The 20,486-nt window shown below is 31.0% G+C and overlaps 4 protein-coding genes and 1 non-coding gene across 7 annotated transcripts; 1 reads left to right on the top strand and 4 right to left on the bottom strand.

Annotated features, from left to right (window-relative positions):
* Positions 1-4,948: 4,948 nt before the first annotated feature.
* On the bottom strand, positions 4,949-7,128 carry LOC101219891 (peptidyl-prolyl cis-trans isomerase E). The gene is made up of 2 exons (XM_004144117.3): positions 6,769-7,128; positions 4,949-5,404 (listed from the first exon to the last, which is right to left on the bottom strand). The coding sequence occupies exons 1-2, from the start codon at positions 7,067-7,069 to the stop codon at positions 5,190-5,192; spliced, it is 516 nt and encodes a 171-aa protein (XP_004144165.1). The 5' UTR covers positions 7,070-7,128; the 3' UTR covers positions 4,949-5,189.
* A 1,311-nt stretch (positions 7,129-8,439) lies between these two features.
* Positions 8,440-11,017, bottom strand: LOC101220127 (cytochrome b5). The gene is made up of 3 exons (XM_004144118.3): positions 10,681-11,017; positions 9,090-9,156; positions 8,440-9,012 (listed from the first exon to the last, which is right to left on the bottom strand). The coding sequence occupies exons 1-3, from the start codon at positions 10,765-10,767 to the stop codon at positions 8,771-8,773; spliced, it is 396 nt and encodes a 131-aa protein (XP_004144166.1). The 5' UTR covers positions 10,768-11,017; the 3' UTR covers positions 8,440-8,770.
* A 2,608-nt stretch (positions 11,018-13,625) lies between these two features.
* On the top strand, positions 13,626-16,140 carry LOC101221070 (probable UDP-arabinopyranose mutase 1). The gene is made up of 4 exons (XM_004144122.3): positions 13,626-14,048; positions 14,991-15,241; positions 15,350-15,518; positions 15,603-16,140. Exons 1-4 carry the CDS (start codon positions 13,725-13,727, stop codon positions 15,933-15,935), a joined length of 1,077 nt encoding a protein of 358 aa, XP_004144170.1. The 5' UTR covers positions 13,626-13,724; the 3' UTR covers positions 15,936-16,140.
* Positions 16,141-17,081: 941 nt separating this feature from the next.
* On the bottom strand, positions 17,082-17,153 carry TRNAD-GUC. The gene has a single exon. It is a non-coding gene; the product is annotated as a tRNA-Asp (tRNA).
* A 700-nt stretch (positions 17,154-17,853) lies between these two features.
* LOC101221309 (protein SPIRAL1-like 1) lies at positions 17,854-20,128 on the bottom strand. 3 transcript variants are annotated; one of them, XM_004144123.3, is made up of 3 exons: positions 19,980-20,128; positions 18,601-18,921; positions 17,854-18,229 (listed from the first exon to the last, which is right to left on the bottom strand). In XM_004144123.3, the coding sequence occupies exons 2-3, from the start codon at positions 18,877-18,879 to the stop codon at positions 18,146-18,148; spliced, it is 363 nt and encodes a 120-aa protein (XP_004144171.1). In that variant the 5' UTR covers positions 18,880-18,921; positions 19,980-20,128; the 3' UTR covers positions 17,854-18,145. The 3 variants fall into 3 exon arrangements, with proteins under 3 accessions (XP_004144171.1, XP_031743708.1, XP_004144172.1); XM_031887848.1 differs by having other exon boundaries at positions 19,783-19,982; XM_004144124.2 differs by lacking the exon at positions 19,980-20,128 and adding an exon at positions 19,687-19,976.
* Positions 20,129-20,486: the final 358 nt, after the last annotated feature.

The following is a 20,486-nucleotide window of genomic DNA, read 5'->3' as shown; positions in this document are numbered from 1 at the left end:
GATATATTGAGATTTTAGCTACAATATAATAGACATGAGCGTCAACACTTCTAGGATTCTCTTTTCAAAAATCGTTTATAACATCAACACCCAAATAATTAAACATCAGGAAAAAAATCTAATTCAAAATAAACAAAAAACCAATCATACGAGTCGTGGATGAATGCATTATCGTGAACTAGAACTAAGCACAGATGAACAATCTTTTTCCATAAATAGATATAAAAAGTAAATCATTCACTTTTAGGGTTTTGCTGGATAGTTTATTATGTCCATGCATGTTTCATTGTGGTTGCCTTAGATTTCAAGAATAGAACCAATAATTATCTATTTGTGCTGTCATTTAAGAAAATCACGGTTGCTTCAATCAGAACATATTAGTTTTAACTAAAAAAGAATTTAAAAAATCAATTCATTAAGTAATATATTATTCGTTGAAAGAAAGAAAAAAGATTGATGCAACTATAGGAATATTTGGTCTTAAAAGAAAAAAGAGTAGATTTTTTAAAGGCATAAATGTCAAATATTTTAATTAGTCTAAAAGGTTCTTTAAAGCTTTCCCAACTCTTATAAAGTTTTATAATATAATTTGAGAAATTATAAAAATTAAATAGATTTTAGTTTTAATATTTTTGCTATTAAGTTCATTTTTTTAATCCTTTTAATTTTCACATTATGAATATTAGGAATAGGTTGCTTTAACTAATTAATACTTTAATACACTAATAATAAAGAAAATTTATTAAATTTTTTTTATAAATATAGAAAAATATAATAGTCTATTAGCAATAGATATATTTGATGTACCACGGATAAAAAGTTGGTATATTTATAAATATTTTGCTTTATAATTAGTTGAGTTTCGAAGAGTGAAAGTAAAAAAAAAAAGAGAGAAAACGATAGAAAGGAATGAGATGTGTTTGTATTGATGATGAGGTAGGAGTGATTCCCAAACACAATTGAAGGAGGAATTTGATTCTTAGGGTAAATTTTTGTTTTTGGCATAAATCTTTGCTTCTTTCATTTTTTTTTATACTTGCAAAGAATATATATGTATACGTTGATCCCACTCCAATTATATAAGAATAAGAATCCACACCCCATAACAAAAAATAAATTTATATTCTCCAAAACGAGCATAACTTAACTAACATCAAACATATATTGATTTACCAACTCATCACATTTCAATAGACAAAAGTGTAAACTTCAATAATCATGACAAAGAACAGTTAGTTGTTTTTAAATTGACAAATCAAAGAAACCTGTATCACGATTGGTGGATGGATCAACTAATCGTTTGTTTTTGAAAAGAATATGATTAGGTAAGGGGTAGAAAATAGAAATAAAGATATGATTGATAGAGTAAGTTAATCGAAATTGAGTTAATGGTAATTTAATTTCCATTTGGTGAAAAGGAATAGAAGTTAATGGAGAAAAGGCAGACACCTTTTTTCCTCCCTTAGTAAAAACTTGGATGCATTTGATATTTGGATATCCAAACCATCACTTTTTGTGCATCACACAAGTGGAAGTGCTTTTCTTTCCACTTTTCATTTTTTTTCTTCTTTAATTAAAAAAAAAATTTAATCAATTTGATTCTCATCCCCATAAATAAAATTTAATTGATAGCCACACCCCACATTTCTTGTTTGATTCTCATAGTATTCCCAATTTATTTACACATCTTTACTCTCATCTTTGCTCCCCCACTCCCTTTCTTTAGTTATTTTCTTTTTCTACATCTTTTGTTTGGCATCCCTTTTCGGTTTTTATTTTCTATACATATATTCAAATTTAGGATCTAAACCAAGATTTTTTTATTTTATTTTTTTATTTCCGATGGAAGGATTCCAACTAGTTGTCTTTTTCATAATATTCTCTCATCCACGAAACAATATAGCTTAAATCAAGTGAATCCCACCGTATAACAAGTTAATAATATATAAAGTTTGTATTTTCTTTTTAAGACCCAAACACTTTAGAGTAATATTTAATATAACTATAAATGAAATTTAGTATTCTTTAATAAATACAAATTAATTAGAATATTAACCCTTAATGTTTTTTTAAAAAAGATTATATTAAGTAGCTAAATGTTTAATAATTCATTATTTAATTAAACTATACTTTTATTGTCCATTTTCTCGGTATTAAAAACTCATATCCAATAAGGTTCTATGAATAATAATATTATGAATTGATCCAAAAAGTTAAATTTTGTAAAACAAACGAACGTTATAAAGAATTGTAACTCTTTTGATTATATTTAGGTCACGTGCAAACTACATAAATAAGATCGAAAGAAGTGCAAAATCATTATAAAACGAAATAGTGGATTAAGCGTGTAACCATACAAAAATGAACACAATTCAATTAAGTGGAAGAGATGGAATGTAGTTTGATTAATCAAAATGCAATTCAAGTAATGATGATGATGATGGCAAAGACTAATAGTAGAAAAAGGTTGAAATAAGTGGGGGAGTCTAGTAGGGTTTAATTAATAGACCATATATACACATAAATATACTTTAGATATGAACTATTATTCTATCTATCATTAATCACATAAAGTAGCATTCAATTACCTAATATTCACTATTAAGCTGATGTGTTTGAACATATGAAACACCCTTTATTTATTTATTTTTACTTTTTTAATGGAATAAAGTAAAATTTTAATCTCATTTATTAAAAAGAAAAAAAAAATGAAAACATGTTAAAGAAGACTTTATTAATTATATTCTCAATAGATGGTTCAAAGATTTTATTTAATTTTATTACAACAACATAGAATATTTGATAGCCAATAAGTACAAATTATATGAGAAAACATATAGTTCTAAGAATGACCAATCCACTATGAAGAAAAAATGGAGCACTCATTCCATTTTTTTAAATATTAACCATATAAAGAGGTACAAACAAAAACAAAAGTAATTCAAATTGCTAAAACCACTTATGTGTTTATATCATTTATAAATTAAACTTCTTCTATTCAACTATATTACATATAATTATATGTAACAAAAACTATAGTATATACAATGTAAACTTATCCATATATATATATATATATGGCATACTTATCTTTTCTTTTTTTTTTCAAAAAAAAAAAAAAAAACTAAAGTTAAAAAATTAAGATCAAATTGAGTGATTAATTTGGCAAGTAGATACAATCTACCACGAGCATATAATTTAGAATAAATGACGATCTTTAATTTAATTTTTTTTATTGGTTTAATTTGGGTAATGTTAAATTTATACATATTTCTACTAAAGAAACTTATACGTGCGTATAAGATTATCTATCTTGTTTTGTTTTGTAATTTTTAAATCAAAAGATTATTTTACTCTTTGTAATTGAGTCACTCGTTCAATTTAAAATTAAAACTATGTACGTTATGTAAAAAATAGCGATTGAATAAAAGAAAACAACAAGTACACAACATACTTTTAGAATCGAATTTGTGTTTATCAAAATCCGTCACCATATTTGTAAACTAATCCCATATCCAAAAGAAGAAGGAAAAACAAACCTATAATAGATTTGTGAAATGTTTAGAAGATAATCAAACTTGAAAAGAGAACAGAAAGATTCTAATTTTTTTTTCTAAAATATATGGTTTGTTTTAAGAAACTTTATTGTAATCAGAAACACACAAAGTTAATTTATTATTATTAATGCATAAAGAATCATATCTTAAGAAGTAAAAAAGAAAATGAAGCATTCGAACTTTGTTTCATTGCTGCTGGCGGCTCTATTTATTTATTTATATGTAAATGTAAAGAATAATAAACATATAATTTGAAGTTATTTAGTGGAAAAATATATGTATTTTTTGAAAAAGTACTTTTTCTTTTGTTGGAAATCGAATATTGGAAACTATTTAAAATTATTAATTCTCTTTTAACTTAAGATTTTGAAAGTCTATTGAATTGGTTGGACATAGTTTACTCTTCACGTGGATGCTTTTGTTTAATTGGCTTTTGACTATTCTTTGTCTAAATTCGATTATTGAAAGATTTGGAAGTAATTTTAAAAGAAAAAGAAAGGGAACATAAGAAGAAAAAAAAGAAAAGAAAGAGCTTTGGGATTAAAGAAAATACCATTATTATTTTCTTAACTTAAGTGCAACGAGACATAATCTGATTTTATTCCCTAGTCGTACACTAGTTTGCGTGTTTAAATGGTTTCACTTTTTAATTTTCATAATTTTGACAAGACGTTTAATCGTGTGATTTTACTTTAAATTGTAATATAGATAGTGATGTGTTATTTATCATAAATGTTATCGACGAGATTTTAGATCTATGGTTGTGTTTTTAATGGTACTACTAACGGCCACAATTTATTTGTCGTAAATATGCAAGTTAGATTACAAGTTCTACTATGGAAAAAGTTGAAATTTAATCTTGGTAAAATTACTTTTTTAGTCATTTAGTACATTAATTTTCAAACATATATTTTTGGTCCATGTTTTTAATTTTTAAATTTAAGTTTATTCAATTATGAATTTGAAAATGTCCATTTTGAAAACTCAATAACCAAATCCACCCATCAATTCTTCAAAATTTTACCACTAAAATGGATAGTTGCTTTTTAACCTATATAGGGTTAAAAAAGATTTTCATCTGATATAACATTTGACAAAAAAATTAGATTACTTAAGAGGTTTTAACAAACAATAAGGATGAATTCTAATCTCATCCAAAATCAAATTTGTAATTTAACTCAAATTTAACGCAAGTTTTTTGTGCGATTAAGTTGGTGTGATATTCTTTTTAATTTTCAGTTTTCACATAATTTAGATTCTGTTTGGTAACATTTCATTTTTGGAACTCTTGTTTTGAAATCTACATTTTACTCATGTTTTAAAAAACGTATCAACATTCGAAGACTACAAAATGTAAAGAATATAAATTGTTAATTTTTCTGAGGAAAGGAAAAAAAAAAAAAACTCAATGGAATTAAAAGAACAAAGCGGAGGAAGGGGTGAACTAAAACAACAGTGCTGCCAGATTTAAAACTCCTACTTTCTAAGGTATTCTTTTCCAATAAGATTACAAAAATTCATGAAATGTGAATATTTTTCAGCTTATCAAAACTATACTTTGTGAATGGAATTAACTACGGGAGCAGAAGGAGAATGTCATTGTGAAGAGGAACCTCACAGAATGGTAGGTTTTCAACTGTTCTGTCTTAAAACCTCAGCTTCAGCCTTAGCCATGGGATCGACCTTGGTGTCTACCTCCTCGTCTTTCTCCCCTTCTCGTTCCTGCGCTAGTTTCTTCCTGTGCAGCTCCTCCGCAGCCTCCATAGCTGCTCGATTCTCAGCTTGAAGACGCTGCATTTCCTCCTCTTGTTGCTGCCTTTCAAACCACGTATCCGCATCCGCCCAAACTGGAATATTAAGCAAAATCATTTATTTCGTAAGGTTTAGGAGAAGAAGATGGGAAGCATCGCTCACTCTGACCCATTTGTAAGATCAATATTGCAATCTGACATATTTCAATCATACGAAATGGTCCAGTGAAATGGAGAAGGAACGAGAAGTAAACAAGGCTACTGATTGCCAATAACAGGCCTTTACACCAGTCAACAATTCACAATCACCAAGATGCACGGGTTGAGACACGTCCTTACTTGAACAGGAGCTGTCTTAATAGGTTGTGCAACTGTGTCCTTAAGTGCTAAGAAGACAACTCTGAAGAGTTGATGCAATCAGAGTGAACCAGGCACTCGATAATAAACATACAGAAAAACTTCATACACTCAATTCTCAACTCATAAAAGATTAAGAACAAGTAGCGATGATACCCGAGAACATGAATATTGGGGAAAAAGAGAAATAAAAGGACAGTCAAGGAAATGGAATAAATTTTTGTTTTGTACAAATACAACAAATGAAGGACTGCAAATTTGAACCTCAAAGGTCAGGACAACAAGTCGATACCTTAACTACTAAATTACGCTCATCTTGGCAGGAAAGGAAGAAATACTCAATTGATTCTCATCTCAAAACTGGAAAAAATCAGCATCCAAGGTAGGAGATTTAGACACACCGCCATAATCTAAATAAATCCTAAATCTCCCCTTTTCAAATCATGTCGTAAGTATAACTTCAAACTAACCTCTGAAATTAAACTCCGTCCAAATTCTCTCATTTTTTTCTCATCGAAAGTTGGGTTATTCGAAATTGATAACATCGTATGGTTCAATCTCATTTCTGCAGTATAAGTATAACTGCCAGAGTTTGCATTTACACAATTCTTTAACAAATCATTGTACATGGAACGTCCTAAGGTTTCAAGTTTGAATCTAATTTTGACCCTAAACTTCACCAAAATTTAGTTTTTACCAAAGCTTTGGTTCAATTTCTAATGTTTGCATAAAACCCAATTTCAGTCTTTGTTTTTTAAACTTTAGTATGGCATCCAAACACGTGGTTTACGATGATGCACTTGATTAGAAATAAAATTAGAAATCACCTTGGCTGAACTTTTCATTGCATTAACAAAACAATTGAAATTGAAAGAATGAAAATTAAAGATTAAAAACACACAAAAGATCACCTACACACCCAAGCATCATTCTAAGTTCAAATTCCCATTCTCAAGAACTCCTATCACAAGCATGAAATCACAGCAAAACTAGTAATTAATGAAGTACATGCACCTCAATGGGAAGCAACAGAAACAACATATTAGAAATGCAGAGAATGAATAAAGGATGAGAACTAGGGTTTAAGGAATCAGGGAACTTACTAGGTTGAGCAGCCCATCCTTGTTCACCACCCTTGATACGCTCAGGGAGGGCATAGTTAACAGTAAGCACACGACCATAAAGCTCAGCACCGTCCATATTATCCATAGCAGCGGATGCATCTTCCTTTTCCAAGAAAGTGACGAAGCCGAAGGAACGGTGCTTCTGAGTGGCTTGATCCAATGGCGTCTTGACGTCTTTGATGTCGCCGAAGGGAATGAAGGCTGCGTGAAGAATAGATTCGTTCACCTCCTCCGCTAAACCACCGACGTATAGAGTGTTTTTCTGAACGGCCTGCGCCATTAGAGGCGTTTGTGAATGTTTTTTCTTCGTCTTCTTCGTTTCTGTAAATTTGCTTCGCTTTGTTGTTTTATTTTTGGGCCTATTGGGTTTGTTGTATTGTGTTATTGGGCCGTTGAGGAAATATGGGCCTAAAACACTGCTTAAGAAAATGAGGTATTTATTAAGTAGACCATTACTCTAACTTAATTGCACAATTGCCCAAGTATTTGGATTTTTAAATAAATAGTTCTCAGTATATTTGCGTTTGTTTCCTTTCATTTTATTGATCCATCCTTTTTATTATATAGGCAGAATTTTACATGGATTCTTAATAGATATATAAATAAATTCCACTTTTATTATTGTACCCAATTTTAGGTTTTTTTTTTCCTTCATTCACAAGTCCCTAATTCAAATTTTGTATAGAGACTATTGTTGGTAATTTTTTAGCAAAGTTTCCTCTAGGGTTGTTTAAATAACTCAAACAACCCGGGTTGGGTTACTTTTAATTTGATGTTAGTCGTTGAGTTAATTTTCTTTTCTTTTTATGTTTTATTTTTAGGTGGATTGAGTTTGGGTTGCAATTTTTAAAGTTCGAGTTAACCTAATCCAACTAAAGTTCTAACATTATTAAGATACAAATTGTAACTTATAAATATCACCGTTCATAAATCATACCTATTGTTAGATGTTTATTTGAAGTTTGTAACAGATATATTGGATTTTGATTTTTAACCTTTTAGTATTATGAAATTTTAGTTATTAATATGTGTTGTAAACAAATTTAAGTATTTTAAGTTGATAAAAAAAAAGTTTGAAAAAACAAGAAAAAAAGTAAATAATCTAACAATCAAATCCAACTCAACCCAAAATTAAAAATCAGACCTAACTCCATTTGTATATATATATATATGTTCTTATTGCCTTCATAGCAAATTTACCATCACCATCTTTACGTGTGTATATATATGTTCTTATTGCGATCACTTTACATTAACGAGTAAACTTTGATAAGAGATTTACTTTGCCTTAAGAGAAGATTAGATTCAACAACATTAGATCAGGAAACACCAATAACCAATAAACTGTTGTTTCTACAAGGATGCAAAATCGATTTTGCTTTGGTTTATTGTTCTATGAAAGCAAATCTCACATTATTCACATTCGTAACTGTTTTATTTAAATTCTTGTCCCACCTCTATTCATGTTTCAAAAAATTGAATGTTCTTTTCAAATAAAGATGAAAACTATGAGTAGAAAATTGAGAGAAAAAACCAAGCATAAATTTCAAAATTAAAAACAGAAGGGTTATCAAATGATAACAGTTTGATTCGATATAGCATTTTGATATTATTTGTCTCATTGGATTGTTTGATTCTCTTGTAGAAGTATAAGATGTCACATGTCTTCAGGCTCAAAATTAACTGCTGCATGTAGAGAACAGTATATATAGTTTGGTCAAAAAGAGACAATGGAGTTGGATCAAACTCCATTGAACCCGAAACCATTTTCCCAACTCCCATCTAATGAAACTATGGAAACAAATAAACAAACCTACCAATTAACAAGAAAATAATCCTTTCTACAGTACTACTAAGGAACAAAGAACCTACCACAATCATTGTATGAATATATTGAAACGAATATGAAGTTTTTCAAGAAGCAAAAATGAGACCAACTCTCTCAACTCAACAAGCCAACAGCCTTTAATTGGCACAGGAATCACTTTTTGCGCAAGTATGCCCAACCAAGTACCACAGAAATACCAATTACTGCAACAGGGGCCTTCCAGTATTGCTTTGTCAAGGTCTGAACCCGAGTTGCATAACCGTCTACTTGATTCGTTTCAAGTTTTAGGCTATCCAAGGAAGATGTATCAAGCAAGCCGATATAGAACTTCTCCATCAACTCCCTGGCATCTTTGCTATGACCAGCATCTTCAAAATCATCCGTGGCATCTCTGCCTTTGATAGGACAAAAAGTTATATTTGTAACTGTTCAAATTTGGTAGAGAAATTTACATTACAAAGTAAAATCATACCAGTTGCAGCCACAATAACATCATCTCCACCAGGATGCTCATCCAAATATGAAGTTAAATCGTATACCTAACAATGATAATATATCAATTTAAAGCAATGACAAAGTGTGTCCTCTTGGAGAAGATACGTTAAAAGAAAACACACAAAATGGTTAGAAGAGGTTGACGTGTCGTAGAATGGTGTCAATGGTCGACAGAAAACTGATCATGGGACTCAAATATAAAGTAAAAATGAAAATATCAGTTTTTTGTGGCAAAGATGGTGAGCTAGGAAAAATATGAGTGATAGGACTCATCCTTCTCATCCTCAAACACAATTCTTTCATAGAAAAGACATTCACAATTTTTGACAAACTAGATGACTTGACTGAAAGGCTGCCATAAAGAAAATGAGCACATAAATTTTAAAAAGATTCTGGAAATGGTGGGCCAATGTTTCAAAGACCCCACGAAAAAGTCAATTACCTCTCAAGAATTTGAAATCAACAAATCATAAGAAATGACATATCCACTCAAGCAAATTCTCAGATTCAAACACTAACATAAGTTCTATGAGGAGATTGAAACTTTTAGTCTTATTTGAATTCAGTACAGTAACCCATTACTTTAGTATTGTTAATCCTAAACGTTTGACATGACAATGAATTGAGCATTAAAATATATCTACTGATTCAAATGTGAACCATGTTGTTGGTTGGGTTTTCAAATCCATCCTTCCTTTTTTCCCTTCTACTCTAATTGGGCCAATGTTTTTTAAAGCTCGGGGCCTAATAAAGTGCAACAATAGTCTTTCAGCGCTCAAGCGTAAGGAGGAAAAAAGGAAGTGCAAACTTTTTTTTGGGTTTTCTAAGGGGCAAACTTAAATTTGTGCTACATAAATAATGTAAAAGCATAGTTGAAGTGGGACTATAGAAAATAAAAACATTTGGGCTTAGTAAATTTTATTTTCCTTAGCTAATAGAAGGGGAAAGTCCTAATCATTCTTTTCGAAAAGAATGAAACAGCCCAGGCCTAATTCACAAAAACACTGAATCCTGTTATCTCCACTCTGCCTCCAAGAGTGGGAACAACACGAATCTTAGAGTGTTGAAGAATATATTTTAGATGGAGAAGAGAAATTCAAGCCAATAGCCTTTCTCAGATTTCACCTCTTAAAGTAGTTTATGATTCATACCTATATTGACAGATAATTACTTTATTCTAAATAGGATCTCATTTAGAATTAACTTATGTTCCTTATCATTTACAGCTATCATAATCAACACTTACCTAAAATCCAGATAACCTACAAACCATCAACAACATAAATCAAAGAATCTTGGACATCATATGCTTGTGTGCTGCTATTCTCTCCATTACATTGACAAATTCAGGTAATTCCAGTCAAACTATAGCTTCAACTCTCCACCTCTCCAACCCAAAAAGACAATCATCAACAATAAAAATTGAATTCAGTTTACATCTCTAGAATCACAAGTAGAACAAAAACAAGCATGAACCGAAAACAACCCAGAGAGGAAATTACATAAGAATCATATAGGGATGAGGAAAATAAAACTATAGGAGGCCATGAAGATTGTCAGGGCCGTACCTTGCCATCGATAATGATCCAACAGTCGTCGTTGGAACTGTGCTGTGAGACTTCTTGAATGGAATAGAGGGCCGAAATGCTCGGCATCGATCCCTTTTGGCGATTGGTCGACTAATCGCCGCCGCGGGTTGGTTCGACCACGATCGGATTTTTTTCTTTTTCTTCTCTTTTTTGAAGAACTGGCCCTCGAAATATCGAACTTCTTGGTGGGCTTTGGGCCTCATCCATTCCTTCGTTGGGCCATAGGAGTATTTACTAAAGAAACAAAAAGCCCAACAAAAAATGTGAGTATCATGATGAACAAAAGAAAACATATATATTTTTATTTATGTGAATTTTAGCCTAGTAATTTTTAAATTAAATAGAAAGAGTATAATAAAATAAAAGGAAAAAGGAAAAAAGAATAAAGAAGATGGGAGAGGAAGAAGAGAGAGATGAGATGGGGAATGATGGGATATGGGGAATTAGAATAAAAGCGTAAGAAGTAGAGGGAGGAAAGTTGGAGGGGGAGGGAGGGAGAGAGAGAGCCAAGATTGGGATTCAAACGTGAGAACGCCTTTCCTTTGTCCCTTTCTTGCTGGCTGCGGCTGCGGCTGCGGCTGCGCTAAGGCCTAAGGGTGTGGCTCTTCGACACGTTCTAACATTCTATCTCTCCTTTCTTAACCATCTTAGCTGTCTTTTTTAATAAAAAAACAGAATTTTAAACATTAATAAAATAACTTTAAAACCGAAAAATTATATATATATATATATATATATATATATATATTTCCCATATTAACTATTTAATTATTATACTTTCAATTTTGTAATAATTTAATTCCAACTTGTCAAAATCTAATAAGTCTTATGTAATTGATATATTTGTAATTTTTTTAAAATTATGTATATAGTTAATTATTATTTTTAAAATTACTAATAATTATAATTAGCCTTTTATTTTATAATGCAAACTTTATATTACCCATTAGTTTATGCATTTATTTATGCAATAAACCTCCTTAAATTTTCACACTAATTAATTTCGTAGGTTAGGAACTAAAAGTAATGCTTTGTAAGAAAGTTATTAAAAGTGATTCTAACCTAAATTAAATTATATATATATATATATATATGAAATTCTGGTCCTATGTCTAACCTAAACCCTAATAATTAAAAAGAGAAATAAAAGGAAATCACATATTTAATACGCCAAATTTAATAGCTGTCATACAAAATTGTCAACATAACTGACTTCCACTAACCCTCTTCTTTACGTTCTCATTTCCATTCTTTTTTTTTTCTTCTTTCATTTTTCATTTAAATCTTCTTTTCCCTTCATGTTTACATTTTTAATATTTTATTTTAAATTATCATAATATAAAAAATTAAAATATTTATAGAATAAAATAAAATTTTAGATTTTATACTCTCCCAAACAGCGATAATATCTAAAATTTCGATATATTACGTAAATATTTTGTCATTTGCATTAACTTTCAAATTAATAACAGTTGATTTGATGGTTATGTTTAGTATGCATTCTTTATTTAGCTTCCTCTCACAAAAGAAGCTATTTATTAGAAGAATTAATGTTTGGATTAATTGAGTAACGTCTAGTCTTTCAATTTATAACATAAGTACTTTTTTCAACCAGTTTGTGAGTTAATGATTACGTTTTTTTTTTAAGTTTAGATACTTTAAAAAGTATAAATATGAGAGTTTAAGCACTCCGTTCAACATTTAAAAAGTTGAGTGAATAAAACTAGATGAGATAGCTGTAGAAAATTAGTGAAAAATAAAACAAGAATATATATACTTGATTAATTTGAAGCCTCGTTAATTTAAATTTTGTCCATTTCGATCCATATACTTTTGGAATATCCATGTTTGTTATTGTTTTCTTTGTTTTAGTTCGTCTCACTAAAAAGACGTATCAAAGAATTATTCTCGATCTATATATATATATATTTTTTTTTTATGTTACACAAAACTATCCACGTTCTATAATAAATGCGGAAATATTTTATATTTTAAGAGGTAAACCACAAATGAGATTAATATCCAAAGTTAGAAATTTACTGTAATATATATATTTAGAGAGAATGAAGAATGAGTTACCAATTTTGGTGATTTAAAACATTAAACCATCACATTAAATTCCATTTGAATAAAATTCTATTCAAATGGAAACAACGTTACTCCATTGGTCATCACTTTCCTAATTCAATTTCAAACCCCAATGGAAAAAGGCCACCTATATATATAAACATTTTCTTTCCTAAATTTTGATTAATTTAACAATTTAATTATTAAATTTTAGCCTGTAACAATTCAGTTTATTAATTAACAGATTACTACTTCTTATTCAAAAAAAAAAAAAAAAAAACAAATAAAGGGTCATTTTCTTAAAAATCAAAATTATCGAAGTGTTTTATAACTTAGTATTAAATTTTCATCACCACGTTGATATTTTCATGTTTTCTTAGATTCGATATTAATATATAGAGTCAATTGATATTTTCGTTGTATTGTATAAAAGTTTTCAAAACACAAAAAATAAACCTCAAAATATCACTCATATAAATATAATATAGTTATTTGAATTTTTGACATGTATATTTTGTAAAGTTAATAAAATAGTTATTTACTAATTTAAATTTACGTATTGAAATGGATTTTATTTCTATAATTTTTTTTAGAAAATATCTCTTAAAATTAATATTTTGTTGTTATTTTTATCAAAATTTTTCGTAAAATTAAGATCTGGCCATGTGATAGATATCGATATTGTAAAACGTAAGCTTTGGGTTAAACATTTAGTTGGAGTGAAAATAATAAAGAAAAATAAAGGGGGCAGATCGGGATCCAAAAATCCAAATGTCCAAATGCCCCAAGAAGAATCTCAAATTTACTCAAAACAAATCCAAATCCCTTTTTTTTTTCTGTGTGTGTATATATATATAATCATCTTCTCCATTCTCTTCGCTCCAAGTCTAACCCAAGTCCTTCCCTCTCTCTCTCTCTCTGATTGAAGCTTTTGCAGCTTTGTTAATTGGTCAACAATGGCGGGAGCTTCGGTCAAACCCACTCCCCTTTTGAAAGATGAACTTGATATTGTCATCCCCACGATCCGAAACCTTGATTTCTTGGAGATGTGGAGACCCTTTTTCGAGCAATATCATTTGATCATTGTTCAAGATGGGGACCCTTCAAAGACTATCAAGGTTCCAGAAGGATTCGACTATGAACTCTACAATCGGAATGATATCAATCGGATTCTGGGTCCCAAGGCCTCTTGCATTTCATTTAAGGATTCTGCTTGTCGATGCTTTGGCTATATGGTTTCCAAGAAGAAGTACATCTTCACAATTGATGATGATTGCTTTGTAAGATCTGCTTGATTTTGCTTTTTGGAGTTTTCTTGTGCTTGATTTTTTGATTTACTTGTGTTCTGTGTTCATAGGGATGTCCAGTGTTTTGTAGATCTACTTGTTTGTTTGATTGTTGCAATGAGCTTTTTATTTCGGGGGGTTGTTCTGGATTTTCATGTTCTGACTTCTTCATGTGGTTGTTCAATTATGCTTTTCCTTTCATTCCCTTGATTCTTTTTTTTTTCTTTTCTGAATTTGACAAGCTCCGTCTGTTAACCCTTTGTTTTTTTTTAAAAATAAAGCTTATAAACACTAATCATACCATGTTTTCACTCTGTTGTAGTCTACTCTTTGGGAGTGAATATTCAAAATCCAAGTTAAGGTTTGACAACTATAAAATAAAATTAGTTTTTTTAGATTTTGGATGTAAATTCAAATGTGTTGTGAAAACTAGTATACTTTTCAAAAACCAAATAGTTGTCGAACAGGTTTCGGTCTTAGCGATTGATGACTTGTGTGGTCAACCCGGTTCTCTTGCAAAATTGTTAACTGCTGTTGAATTTGTATATGCGAGGGAGAAACAGATCTTGTTGAAATGCTTGTTTGTTTGAAACAGTTCTTTTGATCCAACGAAACATAAGCTTCTTTAAATGAGTCCCAAGCAACCCCTTTTATCTTCTGGTCAATATTAGTAGGGAGAATGAATTTACTTTAATCTTTCCGTTTAAGCAGCAATAGCATTTGGTTTAATGGTTATTTTGTGAATGACGTTGGCCTTCTATACCACCCTGTGGTTTACATCTTTTGTTACCGATGAGTGGTTGAGAAGTACCTGTTGCTGACTGAGAGAATGGGATGGAAGTGATTTGTTTGCACCTTTAAATACATATTCTGCAGCTCTGTCTTGATCTGTAGGTGATCAACATTTGATGGTTTCTTGTAAATCCGTTATTGCAGGTTGCAAAGGACCCCTCAGACAAAGATATCAATGCGCTCGAGCAGCACATAAAGAACCTTCTATCACCGGCCACCCCAAATTTCTTCAACACTCTGTATGATCCATATAGAGAAGGTGCGGACTTTGTGCGTGGATACCCTTTCAGTCTCCGTGAGGGTGTCCCAACTGCAGTTTCTCATGGACTTTGGCTTAACATCCCTGACTACGATGCTCCTACACAGCTCGTTAAGCCTCGTGAAAGAAACTCCAGGTGTGTATGGATTATTGCTGTTGTGTTCCAATTAGTTTAGCTCGACCACCGATATGTTTCCTTCTATTCCAATATGCATAAATTATTGAGATGTTCTTTGTAAATCAGGTATGTAGATGCAGTCTTGACAATTCCCAAGGGAACCTTGTTTCCCATGTGTGGAATGAATCTTGCTTTCAACCGTGAACTGATTGGACCTGCTATGTATTTTGGACTCATGGGTGATGGCCAGCCAATTGGAAGATACGACGACATGTGGGCCGGTTGGTGTGTTAAGGTATATATACCCAAAATGTGACCCTTTTCTCTTTCTCTCTAGCCAAATGCAGAGTTAAAGTATTGATTAATGAACTTGTTGCAGGTAATTTGTGACCATTTGGGATGGGGAGTGAAAACAGGGCTTCCCTACATATGGCACAGCAAAGCCAGCAACCCATTCGTGAACCTCAAAAAGGAGTACAAAGGTATCTTCTGGCAAGAAGACATAATCCCGTTCTTCCAGTCGGTCGTCCTCCCAAAAGAATGCACAACGGTTCAGAAATGCTACATCGAACTGTCGAAGCTAGTGAAGGAGAAACTCGGCCCCATCGATCCTTACTTCCTTAAGCTGTCTGAGGCAATGGTCACTTGGATTGAAGCTTGGGATGAGCTCAACTCTGCTGGAGGGGACTCCAACGGCCCTGCCAAGAAGTAGGTTTTGTAAGGAACAAGGGAAACACATTTGGATGCAATAGATTTGATGAGTCTTTTGCTAGTTTTCTTATTACTTATGCCATATTTTTTCCCCTTCAGTATAATTTAAGGCTTAGAAGAATGTTGCTTGTTATTTATTTTGTGTATCCTTCTCTTCCCAAACATTGAATTGAGATCAATAACATGGGTAGCTTTTGTTAATTTTATTGTGCCCTTCATTGAATAGTTTACAAAAGAGTTAATTTGCCGGCGGTTGTTTTCTCTCTTTCATTTATTTATTGAAATTTGAAAATTTGAAGTTAGAAATGAATTTCTTTCTTTCTTTAGTCTAAAGAGTTTTTGGATTTCGACTTCAAAACTAAAAGAAACATCCGATTATATATTTTATTAACTTCTTTTATTATGGATTTATGATTTTATAACTCTATTCTTTTATCTCAAACAACTAGTTAAAGTTCTACGACTACTACTATATTTGAATTGAGACTATATTTGAATGCAAAAATTGAATCAAGGATAAAGAAAACAACTTTATATTTGTAATGTTTATGATTTGACTTATGATAAAGACATTTTTCTTTTAAATCTGTAAGGAAAGAGCAGGCAAGTTTGATGTATGTGTGATAAAGACATCTTTTAAATTGATGGGAAAACATATGCCACATTGCACCATTTTTCTTGTGTTTGGTATATAAAGGAAAATAGGCGAGATTTAAGGGAATTTATAATTATTATAAAGGATAATATACAATAAACATAAATAGAGAAAAATATGGAATACTAAAAATAATTACGAAAAATGACAATTGTTAGGAATACCAAAAATAAAAATAAAAATTATTTACAAAATATGTAAATAGTTTCAATATTACATTATCTTTAAAAATAACCAATTGAGATTTTAATTTTAATTATTATATTTTTAAATCTTTAAAATTAATTAATAAACCTTAACTCAAAAAAAAAAAAATCTTTTAAAACAAAAGAAGTAAATTAAATCTAAACTCAGAATCTGAAAATTGAAAAATAAAATTTAAAATATATGAACCAAATCAAAACTATATCCAAAGACTAAAAATATACTTTCACTTTCTTATTTAATTTAATCGTAATTAAAAGACACGTAGAAAACAAAAAATTAAAACGACGCCGTTGCCGGGGATCGAACCCGGGTCACCCGCGTGACAGGCGGGAATACTTACCACTATACTACAACGACTTCCTTTGATAGTGCACAAATTAATTTTTGATTTAAACAAATAATAATTTCTGTAATTCTGTTTAGTTAGACCCTAATGATAACGATAGTGGTAAATGTGACATTCATAATTTTTTGTATTGTTATAGTAACAATAATAGTAATCCTTTTAGGTTATGATCAATGGATTACGTTTATAAAGAGGTAGACGTGACCTTAAATCATTACTTAAATAGTTAGAAAAGATTACAAATTGTGTGATATTAGGTTTATATGTAAAACATTATAGTAATTGACAATGTTTTGATAAAATGATTACAATTAGTTTTATAGAACTATCTTAATTATGATTGATTTGCAAAATTCAAGTAATAGTAGCTTTCCAAATTAAAAATAATTACTTACATAATGTGTAAAAAGATTATAAAATTATGAATTTTCCAATTACAAATTTTAAGTAATTTTTTTAAATTTCTATAAATGTAAAAATTGAAACTTGTGAGTTTTTTTTCTTTTTCCGATGATGTAATTTAATGTACATTTTGATCCGTTATACTAAATTCCATTCAAGATATTGTTGATAAATCCAACAACTTCACAAAACCAATTAGTTTAAGAAGAAAGAATGAAGAAAAGTTCAATCTATGTTTCTGCCTTTTAGATTAAGAAGTCATTTGGAGTTTGAAGAAATGGAGCTAATCTGAATAGAAATAGAAGACCATGAAGATAAAAGAGAGTTTATGCATTACTTGTAAGAAAGATCCTTGACAGACACGGATAGCTCACAACAGCTTTTCATGAATCCAAAATAAAATTTTGACTGAATCAAACCCAAGAACAGAGAGCAGAAACCATAAGCATCTACACATTACATCGAAAAGCATATCGTCCTGCCATAGTATCGTTTCAGATGGAAGAAAAGAAGAAAAAAAAACATTGCCCCTTCGACACGATATAAAAATTCACATAAAATGGATCGTCAAATAGCTCTATTTAGTTCTGATTTGCAGGTTTCATTTTCCACCAGCACCACCAAACAGATAATCCAGAGAAGATCCCCCGCCCGGGGCGGCGTGAACCTTGGTTGAAGGCCGATCCTGCACCATCCACAAACAAAGCTAATAAATCACTATAATCCCCTTTTTGATTATATCATATCAAGGTATATCATGGTCCCATTTTGGCAAAAGATCAGTTACAGTACAATCTTCTTTTAGCACATGCCCGTTTGGCTACTACTCTTGGATCGTACAATTCAAAGATAGGTAGAAAGAGGAGGACGAGACTAGATAAATAGGTGCAGTAAACATCTAATCCAAGCAAACTGCAATTGACGTATCGTATGCTAAACTAAATAGGTGCAATATGGACCCTAATCCAAGATTATATATGTATCAATCATCGGCAACATGCTAGCAGTCAAATTAGACCAAATAAATTGCAGAATACTCATAAAGGGTAGCTATACCGTTATGAAATTGCCAGTGTTTTGACCATCTGCCCTCAAATAGTTGTTTGATGAGCTACTGTGAATACCAGCTGGAATCTGCTTGGAAATATCTGCAGGTGGTGAAGCAGTAGCAGCAGGTTTAGACACTGCTGGTTTGGATATAGTCTTCGCTTCACTTGGAGGCGGCGGTGCTTGGCGGCCACCTTTTGGTGCACCTGCATTAGGAGCATCTCCATCACCAAACAGGTACCCCAGTGAGCTCTGCCCCCCACCACTGCTAACTCCACGACCCCCCATGGCACTTCGGTTTCTTTGAAATGTCACAACTCAGAAGCTTGCCTTACAACCAGGAAAAAGAATAATAATAAAGATCAGAAGACTGAGAACATAAATGAGTGAAAATCGATGGCTGAAGGATCTCATATATTGCAAATAGTCCTATCAAGTATCCAAAGAAATCTCGAGTTAAAATGTAAAACTCAAGCCTCTACTATAATAAAACATCAAACTTGATGTTTGAACATCACACTTGATCCATGTTTTCATGTTAATTCCCTTAGTCGTAACAGTTCATGGGTTTTTCTAACTTTGGTATCTAACGACTCATACTTTCAACAGTTAGGTCTGAGATAATAATAATATTCTTTTACGATGGTATAATATATATATATTGGAAAAACTAGCCACAAGACCTGTTTCTGTGGTAAAGACTGCCAGCTGAATAAATAAATAAATAAATCCCAACCTAAATGAAGAAGATACTGACAAGGCCTAAAGCTGTCGTGATGAAATTAAAGAAGATATAGTAAGAGCAATAGATCTCCAAACAAAAAGATTATACCAAGACAAACAAGACATTGAAAAACGGAACACAAGACACATGAAGCCATTAACAATAGCATCAATTTCAAAACAAAACAACCAGTTATACTAATCCCATACAGTGGTGTGATTTGATTTAATTTGTTTACAGTAAAAAACCCACACAGGAACACAAGAAGAATATCCCAGCTGAGCTGAGTACTAAGTTCTAGCGTAAAAACCCATCTCAAAAACCGATCACTTGACCAAAAAGTAAGAAACAGTTAAAATGTAGGCATATACCACAGATCCTGCAAAACCCTTAAGCACAGTCAGAAAAGAACAAAATCAAAGATGCGAAAGAAACAAGATCTGATAGTTTCAGCAATTGAGAGGTACCCGGAAGGAGAAACAGGAAAATCCAAAGAGAATGAATCAAGTAGTAGATCTAGAGAAGGAATGCGATAAAACAATGGTAGATGATGAAGGAAGAAGAAAATGGGGGGGAAAACAAAGGTAGATTGTGGATTAAAAAGAGGAAAACAGAAAGATAAAGAGAAGATCTAAGAGACAAGGAATGAATTTGAGGAGCAAACCTTCCGGCGACGATGGGATCTGAGGGGAACCTGGGAGTTAAGAGGGAAGGAAGGAAGAAATGAGAGTGGAGAGAGTGGTGTACTCGTACCTAGCACGCAGTCTCCCAAGATACTCCAATTATTTATTTATTACACTCTCCCTTTTTTAAAAAAAAATCATTTAATTACTAAAATAATATACTTTCTATTCTTTTCTTTCTTTTTTAATTTTTTACACACTTTTAATTTATTATTATTGATACTATTCTTTTATCTATATCAATTAAACTTTCAACGAATAACTATATCAATTTAAATCCTCAAAATAAATTACAAAAATTTAGAATTTTTAGTATAAAGTTTAAATTGATACGAATTGAAAGTTTGATTATTTTTTCTTTTTATGAAGGGTTTGATTTAAAATTGATGGATATTTTTAAAAAATGGAAAACTGCAAAACTGTTAAAATTATTTATGAAGTATAACAAAATTTTACGTTTTATCAATGATAAACACTAATAGACTTTA

Source organism: Cucumis sativus, chromosome 6 (assembly GCF_000004075.3).
Source record: "Cucumis sativus cultivar 9930 chromosome 6, Cucumber_9930_V3, whole genome shotgun sequence".
NCBI lineage: Eukaryota > Viridiplantae > Streptophyta > Magnoliopsida > Cucurbitales > Cucurbitaceae > Cucumis > Cucumis sativus.
This window is presented reverse-complemented; position numbering and strand designations above follow the sequence as displayed.

Bases quoted from the DNA above. Each gene is read 5' to 3' on its own strand.
- LOC101219891 (XM_004144117.3), bottom strand. From the start codon at position 7,069: ATGGCGCAGGCCGTTCAGAAAAACACTCTATACGTCGGTGGTTTAGCG. The intron at 5,405-6,768 runs GTAAGTTCCCTG...TTAATATTCCAG, and splicing joins AGGATGGGCTGCTCAACCTA to TTTGGGCGGATGCGGATACG.
- LOC101220127 (XM_004144118.3), bottom strand. From the start codon at position 10,767: ATGCCGAGCATTTCGGCCCTCTATTCCATTCAAGAAGTCTCACAGCAC. The intron at 9,157-10,680 runs GTACGGCCCTGA...TATCATTGTTAG, and splicing joins GGATCATTATCGATGGCAAG to GTATACGATTTAACTTCATA. The intron at 9,013-9,089 runs GTATGATTTTAC...GTCCTATCAAAG, and splicing joins TGTTATTGTGGCTGCAACTG to GCAGAGATGCCACGGATGAT.
- LOC101221070 (XM_004144122.3), top strand. From the start codon at position 13,725: ATGGCGGGAGCTTCGGTCAAACCCACTCCCCTTTTGAAAGATGAACTT. The intron at 14,049-14,990 runs GTAAGATCTGCT...CCGTTATTGCAG, and splicing joins CAATTGATGATGATTGCTTT to GTTGCAAAGGACCCCTCAGA. The intron at 15,242-15,349 runs GTGTGTATGGAT...TTTGTAAATCAG, and splicing joins CCTCGTGAAAGAAACTCCAG to GTATGTAGATGCAGTCTTGA.
- LOC101221309 (XM_004144123.3), bottom strand. From the start codon at position 18,879: ATGGGGGGTCGTGGAGTTAGCAGTGGTGGGGGGCAGAGCTCACTGGGG. The intron at 18,230-18,600 runs GTATAGCTACCC...TGGATGGTGCAG, and splicing joins ACACTGGCAATTTCATAACG to GATCGGCCTTCAACCAAGGT.